This window comes from Poecile atricapillus, chromosome 22 (genome assembly GCF_030490865.1).
Source record: "Poecile atricapillus isolate bPoeAtr1 chromosome 22, bPoeAtr1.hap1, whole genome shotgun sequence".
Taxonomy (NCBI): Eukaryota; Metazoa; Chordata; class Aves; order Passeriformes; family Paridae; genus Poecile; species Poecile atricapillus.
The window spans coordinates 7,077,191-7,088,436 of NC_081270.1; the positions used below are offsets into that span (position 1 = coordinate 7,077,191).

At 45.9% G+C, this 11,246-nt stretch overlaps 1 protein-coding gene across 5 annotated transcripts in view; it reads left to right on the plus strand.

Moving 5' to 3' along the window:
* Positions 1 to 4,023, plus strand: part of UBR4 (ubiquitin protein ligase E3 component n-recognin 4) — a 95,472-nt gene extending 91,449 nt beyond the window's left edge. For all 5 annotated transcript variants that reach the window (XM_058855327.1, XM_058855328.1, XM_058855329.1 and 2 more), the window contains 3 exons: positions 2,187 to 2,277; positions 2,927 to 3,089; positions 3,574 to 4,023. In XM_058855327.1, the coding sequence (XP_058711310.1) occupies positions 2,187 to 2,277; positions 2,927 to 3,089; positions 3,574 to 3,638 (319 nt within the window). In that variant the 3' untranslated portion in view covers positions 3,639 to 4,023. The remainder of the gene's footprint in view (positions 1 to 2,186; positions 2,278 to 2,926; positions 3,090 to 3,573) is intronic.
* The last annotated feature ends 7,223 nt before the right edge of the window (positions 4,024 to 11,246 follow it).

The following is an 11,246-nucleotide window of genomic DNA, read 5'->3' on the forward strand; positions in this document are numbered from 1 at the left end:
AACCCTGTAAATCCTGCAGGAATTCTGTGCATTCCCTCTTCCCAAAGCAGCAAATCCCACTCCTTCCCTGCCCATCCAGCTCCTCAGCTGGGCTCACACAAAGATTTGGGGAGAATGGAGCCAAAAAAGGGTTTCTGGTGGTGCCACAGGTGGCAGGGGGGATGCTCAGCACCTCCCTTGGTTTGGAAAATCTTCCTCTGTAAAAGGTGAAATTAGCAGAGTTCTGGGTTTGTTCTGGTTTTGTAAATATCATTTACAGATTGAATCCAGTGTTGATTGTCACTGAACCACAAATCCTGCCTAAAAAAAAATACAGATGTTTTTCAGCATAGCTTTCATCTGGAATGTGGGAGGGAAAAAAAACCACCTTTTGATATTTTTTTATTGTTGTTTTTTCCCCTTTGCTTTTTCACTGTCACCTTTCTAAAACACTCCTGAGGGGAAGCAAAGCTTCCTCGTGTGGTTTTTGTGTCCAGGGATGGAACCCAGCAGCTCCTCCGTGCTCCAGAACGTGACCACCACCCCTAAAGCACCAAGAACAATTCAGTTTTTAATGAAAGGAGCAGACTCCAATTAAATCCAAACCATTCCCATGAAAAGAAAAAAAATCTCTCTTGCATTATTTGGGAGGCCAGAATTAACCTCTCTCTCCATCCCGTGGAAATTTAGTCACCTTTACTAATTGGTTTTCCTTTAAATAATTAAGCTGAGCTGCCCCAGCAGGCTGCCACCTACTAAGATTTCTGTTTTAAGGGCACACACACAAATGGAACCTTTTAATAACAGCAGCAAAATGTTCATTTTTCCCCCCAAAAAAAAGCCCCAATCTGGGGCTGATTGCAGCTGGGACCCCCTGACTCGAAGCAGCAGCAGCTGAGCTGGTTCTGGGTGTATAAAAAAATGACTTTTTTAATGTTGTTTTTTCCAAAGCTCTGGAAATGATGGGGCAGATAAACCTGAGGAGCAGAGGCAGGAGAATTCCAAAGCCATGAGAGCTGCTGGCAGGAAGGTTCCACCTTGCCAGAACCTGTTTGGTGATTAATCCTGCAGCTCTGCACCTTTCAGGGCATTCCTGCTGCTCCAAAGCCAGCTCCTGGATTTCCAGGAGAACTCCTTCCCTGGCAGGAGAATAGGGTTATTAAATATTAAATATAAAATATAAATATAAGGGGATATTAAATAGAAATATTTAAATATAAATTTAAATATATTTAAATAATTAAAAATATTAAATAGAAATCCCTCCATTTCTTCAAGGACAAGGAGATTTCCCTCAGAGTCTTGCAGAAATGTTTTTATGAGTTGGAAGCACAAAGGATTTGGGAATTCCTGCAGGAATTTGCTTTTTCCCAGCAGAGAACACACCAGCCAGGGCTGTACATTGGTTTTTTTTTTTCCTCTCTCTGTGCTCATTTCCTTCCTGTTAAAGAAAGTTTTAGTGGCAAATCTGCCCCTCACAGAGAATTCCAGGTGCCTTGTGCTGCTGGAATAAAATCATGGATTCAATCACAGCAGCTGAGGTTTCATCTCAAAGGAGCAGAAACTTTTCTTTGAGGGTTTTTAGCCCCTTTTATTGGGTGTTAATAAAATTCATAAAATTAATGAAATTAATAAAATTAATGAAATTAATAAAATTAAATTAATGAAATTAATAAAATAATAAAATAAATAAAATAATAAAATAGTAATAAAATAAATTAATAAAATATTATAAAATAAATTAATAAAATATTAATAAAATAAATTAATACAATATTATTAATTAAATTAATAAAATATTAATAAAATAAATTAATAAAGTGTTATGAAATAAATTAATAAAATATTAATGAAATAAATTAATAAAATATTATGAAATAAATTAATAAAATATTAATAAAATAAATTAATAAAAGAAAACAGCACCTCTCTGTTCCCACTGGTGGAACAGGAGAAAACACATTCAGAACATCCATGTTTTGTTCTGGGAACCAAAACTTTATTTACAAAACCGTCCTTGAGAGAAAAAAAAAACCAAAATCCCAAAAGGCTTTGGGAAACAAACCAACCACTGAGAGCCTGAAAAGCTCAGAAAATCCCCCAAAAATGCCACCCAGAGCCATTCCCTGCACTGCTGGGCTCTGAATTTTGTCAGAACCTCCCCAAAATAAAAGTGATTTAAGCCCAGAACATTTTCCTTCTCTCAGACTGGCAGACAAGGCTGTGAAGGAATATTCCACCTATCGCTCGGGGCTGCTCTTCTGGGCACTCGTGGATCTCATTTACAACATGTTCAAGGTAAGGAGAGCCCTGCAGCTCCTCTCACCTCAGCAGCTGGAGGAGTTTGAAGCAGAAATCAGAATTTGAAAGCACTTTGGGTTGGAAATTTGGAAATTTGGAAATTTGGAAATTTGGAAATGAAAATCCCAGGATGGTTTGGGTTGGAGGGAGGTTAAAGCTCATCAGCTCCCCAGCCCCATCCCACCTTGTTCCAGCTGTTCCTCACCCTCACAGGGAAGGATTTCTTTTTTTTTCCACCTTTTAAAAGCACAAAAGGCCACGGGGAGCTGCTCTTTGTAGCCCCTGCAGTTCTACAGCTGAAGAATTGAGAATTTCCCAGCTGGCAGCACTCCTGTGTTGGGTCCTGGCTCAGTTTTCCTGGTTTTTGGGGTTCATTCATTCCAGGGAAATGGTTGGGTGAGGAAAAACCTGCAGCTTCCACTGAGGTTTCAGTACTCAGGGTGAGAAAATACCTGTGAGCTTGTTTCATTCTGTTAAAAAAATAAAATTATCACAAGGTTGCACTTGGGGAATTGTTTCCTCTGCTGGTGTTTGCAAGAGGTGGGAATCCAGCAGTGGGAAGAGGCACCAGATTTTGCAGTAACTTCATGAATTTCTTCATGAAACAATAATTTTGGGGCTGATTTGGTGTTTTTTCCCCTGCCAGAAGGTGCCTACCAGTAACACAGAGGGAGGCTGGTCCTTCTCTCTGGCCGAGTTCATCCGACACAACGACATGCCAATCCACGAGGCTGCAGACAAGGCCCTGAAAACCTTCCAGGAGGAATTCATGCCAGTGGAAACGTTCTCTGAGTTTCTGGATGTGGCTGGTGAGTGTTTGCTTGTCCTTTTATAGGCTGGCAGCAGCTCTGTGACGCTGCTGCAGCTGCTGGGGAGGGCTCAGCACGGCCTGAGCTGTCCCAAAAGTGTTGGGACATTTTCACCTGGTAGGAAAAACTCCCCCCAAAAAAAAAGTGTTTGAGGGTTTTTGGTTGGAGGATGTGAGCAGAGGCAGCAGTTGGGTGCACCCAGAGTTGCTCCCCAATGATTTTGGTGCTTCCAGGAATCCAGAGATGTTAAAAACCTGCAGCTGCTCTTTCTTCTCCCAAAATCTGTGCCCCAGTCCAGCCTCTCACTGCCCAACACAGGGAGCCTGGAGCTGCCCAGGAGCTGCTCCATTTCATTTAATGTTCCATTAAATTCACATTTCAGCCTCTCCTCATGCCCTAAAACACCCAAAACACCCCAGCACAAATCCCTGCTCTCAGGACAGCCTGCTGGGGCTGACTCTTGTCTCTCTCCTTCTGTTCCAAGGACTCTTGTCAGAAATCAATGACCCCAACAGCTTCCTCAAGGATCTCCTCAACTCCATCCCCTGAGCTGCCAGCACGGAGAGCCTTTGGGCAGAGCCTCCATCGCTTGCCTTCCACCCCTCTGTGTCCCTCCTCGTGCTGTCTGTCCCTTCCCTGAGGAGTGCTGCAGGTTTTTGGTTGTTTGTTTTTTTTTTTGTTGGAATTTTTGTTTTGTTTCCTTTTTTTTTTTTAAATTTTTATTTTCTACAAATTTTTTTTTTTTTTTTCCTTCTTCTCCACGGAGTGATTTGGAAATTTAGATTTGTTTTATCTCGTGTTTTCAGCGCTTCTATCTGTAAAGCCTTGTGCATTCAAGCTGTTTGAAAGAACTTGTACAGAGAGGAATCCAAACCAGTAAATCTTAATGCTTTAGTGTGCAGCTCTTTGAAGTTAAATAAACTGAACAAATGGGGAAGCTGGGCTGGACTGGTGCTTGGAGGAGGCTGGAGCCTCAGTGCTGGGGTGTTCCTGCTGCTCCTCAGAGCTGCTGCTCTGTCCTGGAGGACATTTCCTCCTCTCCTTCCCTCCTTGGGGGGTTCTACAGGGATATTTCCTCCTCTCCTTCCTTCCTTGGGGTTCTACAAGGACATTTCCCCCTTTTCTTCCTTCCTCAGGGTTCTGCAAAGACATTTCCTTCTCTCCTTCCTTCCTGGGGGGTTCTGCAGGGACATTTCCCCCTTTCCCTTCCCTTCCTGGGAGCTCTGCAAGGACATTTCCTCCTTCATTCCTTGGGGTTCTACAGGGATATTTCCCCCTTTCCTTCCCTCTCTGGGGGTTCTGCAAGGACATTTCCCCTTTTTCTTTGTTCCCTGGGGGTTCTACAAGGACATTTCCCCCTTTCCTTCCTTCCCTGGGGGGTTCTACAAGGACATTTCCCTTTTTCCTTCCTTCCTGGGAACTTCTGCAGGGACATTTCCTCCTCTCCTTCCTTCCCTGGGGGTTCTACAGGGACATTTCCCCCTTTCCTTCCCTCCTCAGAGCTCTGCAAGAACATTTCCCCCTTTCCTTCCTTCCTGGGGGTTCTACAAGGACATTTCCCCTTTTCCCTTCCCTCCTTGGGGGTTCTGCAAGGACATTTCCCCCTTTTCTTCCCTCCTCAGGGCTCTGCAAAGACATTTCCTTCTCTCCTTCCTTCCCTGGGGGGTTCTGCAGGGATATTTCCCCCTCTCCTTCCTTCCCTGGGGGTTCTGCAAGGACATTTCCCCCTTTTCTTCCCTCCTCAGGGCTCTGCAAAGACATTTCCTTCTCTCCTTCCTTCCTGGGGGGTTCTGCAGGGACATTTCCCTTTTCCCTTCCTTCCTTGGGGTTCTACAAGGACATTTCTTATATTTTCTTTATTTTGGTTTTTTCAACATTTTTTAATGAGGTGTTTCCATACAGGTTAACCTGACTGGTACAAGGAACAACACCTCTCCCATCCCATTGATGGGACAAGAGGAAAAACACTCTGGGAACATCTGTGTGATTGCTTTGAGAATTAAAATCTTATTTACACAGCAGTCCTTGAGAGAGAAAAGCTTCCCAAAAGATTTTCCCTTGGGAAACCAGCACTGAGAGGCTGGAAAATCCCATCCCCAGCCTTCCTCCCCCTCAGAGCCCGAGCAGAGCAGCCTCTGCCTCTTCCCAAGGAAGGATTTTCCAATGGGAGAAATTTCCAGCTCAGGGTGGAAATTCTGCTCCTCTGGTGCTGCTGTAAAAACAGATCCAGGAGCTCCCAGCAAGGAGAATCCCAGGATTTGCAGCAGGAGCCTCGTGGTGATGGGAGGGGAAGGTTTGGAGCCCCCAGAGCTGCCCTGAGGGGCTCTGCAGGTGGAAAATGCAGGAATTTGGGGGATGAAGGTGGTGCAGGCAGTGCCTGCCCAGGGCACGGGGAGTTTAGGGATAAACTGGAGCTGAGGAGGAGCTGGGAATAAACTGGGGCTGAGGAGGAGCTGGGAATATCCTGATGGAGCTGGGAATAAACTGGAGCTGAGGAGGAGCTGGGATCATCCTGATGGAGCTGGGAATATCCTGATGGAGCTGGGAATATCCTGATGGAGCTGAGGAGGAGCTGGGAATAAACTGGGGCTGAGGAGGAGCTGGGATCATCCTGATGGAGCTCCCTGGAGCAGCCTGGACCAGGAGGGACAACAACAACAACCCCAGGAGATGCAGACAGGGAACAAAAACCCTTCTGGAAAGGTTCAGGCCATGCAGAGAGGCTCCAAAATCCTCAAAAGCAAAGATCTGCAGGCTCCCAAATCCCCTGCACCAGGGCTGGGAGGTCAGAAAGGCTTTGGGGAGTTTGTTATTTAAATTAGGAATGAGAAGAATGAGGGGAAATTCATCTAAAATGGATGAAATGATTCAAAGTGATGACCTGAACAGCAGAGTCGACCTCTTCTCCAAAAAAATAAATCAGTTTATTTGCCAAAGACATGATTTGGAGGAATAAAGGAGTTGTTTGTGGTGCAGGAGAGCCTGGATGAGCTGTGGGATTGCTTTGAAGCTCCCCGAGTTCCTGACATCCCAGGGTTGGGCTCCAGGATTTAATTAACATGGGGATTAATTAAACCCAGGGGAGAGCAGGGACAGGGAAACCTGACCTTCCCTAGGAATTCCCTGGTGGATTCCTTGTCCTGCTGCCTCCTCCCTCTGCAATTCCCTTCTCCAGGTTTTCTGGAAAAAATTGCCTTTTCCAGGTTTTCTGGGGAAAATTGCCTTTTCCAGGTTTTCTGGGAAAAATTCCCTTTTCCAGGTTTTCTGGGAAAAATTCCCTTCTCCAGGTTTTCTGGGAAAAATTCCCTTCTCCAGGTTTTCTGGAAGCTTCCCTCTCCTCCCTTCCCAAATTCCAGCAGCTCCCAGCCAAACTTTCCCACCTTTCCCAATCCTTTGGGTCTCTGCAGTTTCCCACAAGTGTTTCCACACAAAACATTCCCTGGATTATTCCCACATGGAAAATGCGATTTTTTTTCTTCTCCCTGGACGTCTGTGGTGCCTTGGTGGAACCTCAAGGGATCTCTTGGGGTTGCCCCAGACCTGGCTGGAATCCCACATTTTCCTCCAGGAATGACGATCTGGCCACTCCAGGGTGCAAATTAAATCCTGCAGGATTGGGAATCCTCACTTTGGGACTTAATCCTGACCAGTTCCTACCCCAGGGATCAAACTTGGGGGTCAAACTTGGCAGTCCAGGCTCCCAAATGAACTCCCAAAACCTCCCCGAGCTCCTTTTGAAGGAGCCCCCCTTGGTTTTGTGTTCCCTGATAAAATCAGGGTTGGCCTGGACTCGTTTTTCTGCAGGTGAGGATGATTCACAGCTCACGTGTGGGGATCCAGGATCTGGGGAAAAACAAACTCTGAGCTCACCAGGAGGGTGATGAGGAAAAGGGTGGATTAGGGATAAAATCACTTCAGGGATGACCCCCCTGGAGCAGCAAATTGATGGGAAAAGCTGGGGGCAAGCACCCGAACCTGCAGGTGGTTCCTGCCTTCTTCCCAGGAGGGGAAAATAAAACCATGATTAAACCCCAATTTGCAGATTTTTTTTTTGCAGGATTGACCCCGAACCTTCTCATGGACATCTGGGGAGGGGTTTCTCCCAGGGCGCTGTTTTTAACCCCACACAAAGCCAGCGGCATCCTCGACTTGGTGCCGAGGTTTGGTGGCACCGAGGGTTCATTTCCCTCCTGCTCCTCCTCCTCCTCCTCCTGCTGCTGCTCTCCGCTCTTTGCTCCCCCCGAGCTCCTCCCGCAGGAATCCGGGAAAGCCCCGAGGGAGAGGATCCAAAGCTGCGGCTCCGTGACCGGGGCGGGGACAGCGCGGGTGGGTCCGGAGCATCCCCGGGGCCGGGGGGGACATCGGTGCTCCGGGTGCGGAGGTGATGTCCCTGAGAGACCCGGGGGTGATGTCCCTGAGAGTCCCGGCTGTGATGTCCCGGTGTCCTGAGAGTCTCCAGGTGTCCCTGAGAGTCTCCAGGTGCGATGTCTTGGTGTTCTGTGAGTCTCCAGACGTCCCGGTGTCCCTGTGGATGCTCCAGGTGTGAAGGTGATGTCCCTGAGAGTCCCGGGTGTCCCTGAGAGTCCCGGGTGTCCCTGAGAGTCCCGGGTGTGATATCCCGGTGTCCCTGGAGTCTCCAGGGTGTTCTGTGAGTCTCCAGATGTCCCGGTGTCCCTGTGGGTGTTCCAGATGTGATGTCCCTGTGTCCCTGTGGTTCCCTAGGTGCGATGTCCCCCCTCAGGACAGCCCCGGGTGTCCCTGTGGATGCTCCAGGTGTGAAGGTGATGTCCCTGTGGATGCTCCAGGTGTGGTGTCCCCTCCCCGGGACAGGTCCCTGTGTCCCCGTGACTCCCCAGGTGTGAAGGTGACATCCCTGTGGTTCCCCAGGTGTGGTGTCCCCTCCCCAGGACAGGTCCCTGTGTCCCCGTGGTTCCCCAGGTGCGATGTCCCCTCCTCAGATCGGTCCCCGCTGTCCCCTCCCGGGGGTGACACAGGAGGGAGGTGTCGGGGGATGCTCGGGGGAATCCCAGCCCCACATTCCCGGTCCAGCTTCCATCGCAGCTCCCACCGGGAAGATTTTCCTTCACTTTCCTCCGGTGTTCCTCAAAACCTGTCAGGGTAAAAACCCACAGTGAGGAAAGGAAAATAACCACGATGGCTTCAGGAGGAGAGTTTAGACAGGGACCTAAAAATCAACCCCAATTCAGTGCTCGGACCTTTGGGTGCCGCCCCACCCAGAAAAGTCGGGGGCAACAACGACAAAGAAATAATTTATTCTGTCAATTTAAAAATCATCCCGCGCTTCAATGAATCAGAGCAGCGTGAAGAGTTTGAGCATTTTGGGATCGCTGCACCCCGCGATTATCCGGAGCAATCCCTGGGCACACCTGGCCAGCCTGTCCGGGCCCATCGCTGAATATTTCACCTCTCCACTCAGCTCAGACGCAAATGTTTTGTTGTTAAGGAAGCAGAGAGCGTCTCCACGGAAATTGCGGCGTGTCCCGACCGCGGATGCTCCGCTCAGCATCTTTGATCTCCTCCCGAGCCTCTCGGGGCGGCTCCCGGCTTTGTTTGGGAAATATTTCCAGCTCCCCAGGGAGGAGGAGAGCCCCGGCCGGGCTGTGCTGAGCTCAATCCCCAGCCCAAATTTGGAATGAATCCCCAATTTTCGGCTGCTGGGCTGGTGCAGCCCCCGCTGCCCGTGCGGAGCATCCTCCTCGCCCCGGGTGTGTTTGGTGCTGTGACACCCGGAAAGCCCCAAATGAGGGGAAATGAGGATTTTGTGAGCGCAGGAATAAACTCCAAAGGTTTCGGGAGCAGCTCCTCGCTGCCCTGAGCGGGTGGGACAAGGAGGAGACACAAAAATTCCTTTTGGGGTACAGAACAAATACAAAAATCCTTTTGGGGTACAGAACAAATACAAAAATCCTTTTGGGATACAGAACAAAAGCTCCTGGGAGGAGAAGCCGCCGCTCCCTGGAGCTCATCCCTGCCCAGCATCGCCGCTTTCTGCTCCCGGCGCCATCCCCGGGCTCCCCCGGGACCCTCCCGGGCCTTTCCCGGGACCTTGGGGCGCTCCGGGGGCTCCTTTGGGGCTGGCTCAGCCCAGGAGGGACCGGGGCCGCTCCTGTTCCCCTTTCCCAACAAAATCCCGGAGCTGCTGCAGGCAAAGGTCACGGCCCTGGTGATGCTCGAGTCCTTCACAGGGGGAAAAAACAAGAGTTTGGGGTGGATTGTTAAAGAAAAATGAGGTTTGTGTGTTTTTTATATAGAATTTTAAAGTTTAATAGACAATTAGGAGGTAAAAATAAATATACAGATCCGGCTGGGTGTCTCTGCGTTCATCTCACTAACAAAGGATTGTCCCTTAAAAACAGAACCCTGCTACATATCCATAAATTCGCTATAAATTATTTTATTTTATTTTATTTTATTTTATTTTATTTTATTTTATTTTATTTTATTTTATTTTATTTTATTTTATTTTTTCTTATTTTATTTTTTCTTATTTTTTCTTATTTTTTCTTATTTTTTCTTATTTTTTCTTATTTTTTCTTATTTTTTCTTATTTTTTCTTATTTTTTCTTATTCTTATTTTTTCTTATTTTTTCTTATTTTTTCTTATTTTATTTTATTTATTCTTATTTTATTTATTCTTATTCTTACTTATTCTTATTCTTATTTTATTTATTTTATTTATTTTATTTTACATTATATTATGTTGTATTATAAATACAAATATGAGTATAAATATATAAACATAAACACAAACACAATATATAAATATTTATATATACACAAATATATAAATATAAATAAATATATAGAAATATAAAAGAAAATATAAAAGAAAATATAAAAGAAAATATAAAAGAAAATATAAATATAAATATAAATATAAATATAAATATAAATATAAATATAAATATAAATATAAATATAAATATAAATATAAATATAAATATAAATATAAACACTACCTGGCAAGCCCCATGGTTTTATTTCAGAACTCATATTTGGGTAAACAATTTTCCTGCACCATCCTGGGAGCTCTCCCCGTGTTTCCCTTGCATCATTCAATTAAAAATTATCCTTTGATTGCCCCGAGGGCTGGGAGCAGCACTTGGGAAACGCTCAATTAAGAACTGAATTATTCTGCTATCAGCGTTATTTAGAGCTTAGGCAGGGCTCTTCTTCAGGAGAACAAAATCCAAGCTTTAGAATTTATCCTGTTTAATAGAAAATTGGGAGATAGAAATTAAATGTACAAACAGGGCCTCAGCATTCAGCCAAGAGAACACCTTAATAACAAAAAATAGTTCTTCAAAATAGAAATTTATCACATATTCATAAATTCTCATACACAATTCAAACATTCCTATGAAGTTTTAGATGCTTTTTTATTTAGTTTCGGCTCCCCCCTCCCCATCAGATCAATCTTGGCCCCGTTGATTCTCACACTCCCTGATATAAAATAAATTCTTTATTTAAATTTATCTCTGATAAATTCCCGTCACCGCTGTCTTCATCTGGATAAAATCAACCAAGAATTTAGGGGGTTCTGGCTATCTTTTCATTCTCTGGGTTATGTGAACAAAAATAATTTCTATTTTAATACCATGCTACAGCCTAACATATAAATATAAATATATGTATTATAGCACTATTTCTACGTTTTATCAATAACAGAAATAGAAGGAACCATTTTAATACAGCAAAGATTTCTGACATTGTACGCACAGCATTCATTTTAATATTAGTGAAAAGCCGATAATGTAAATTAAATGTAAATATGTGTTTATAACAGCGGGCTCGGTGATTCCGTGCTGTCCGCAGCTCCTTCACCGCGCCTTTGCCCATTAACGCGGGGATTCCTGTGGGCTCTGCAGCGCCTTCGGACCCCTCGGCTCCCCAGAAATCCCAAAAATCCCCCAAAATGCCCCAAAATCCCCCAAAATGCCCCAAAATCACCGAGCGCGCTGCGGACACGTGGAGGGAGCGGCCGCGGCTGCGGCGCCGAGGGGCGGGGCCATGCAAATGAGGGGCGTGGTCATAACACCAAACAAGGCAATGTGGGCGTGGTTATGCAAATGAGCCGCCATTCGGGGTAAGGGGCGTGGTTCTGTATGGCAGTGAGTGCACGGGGAGGGGGCGTGG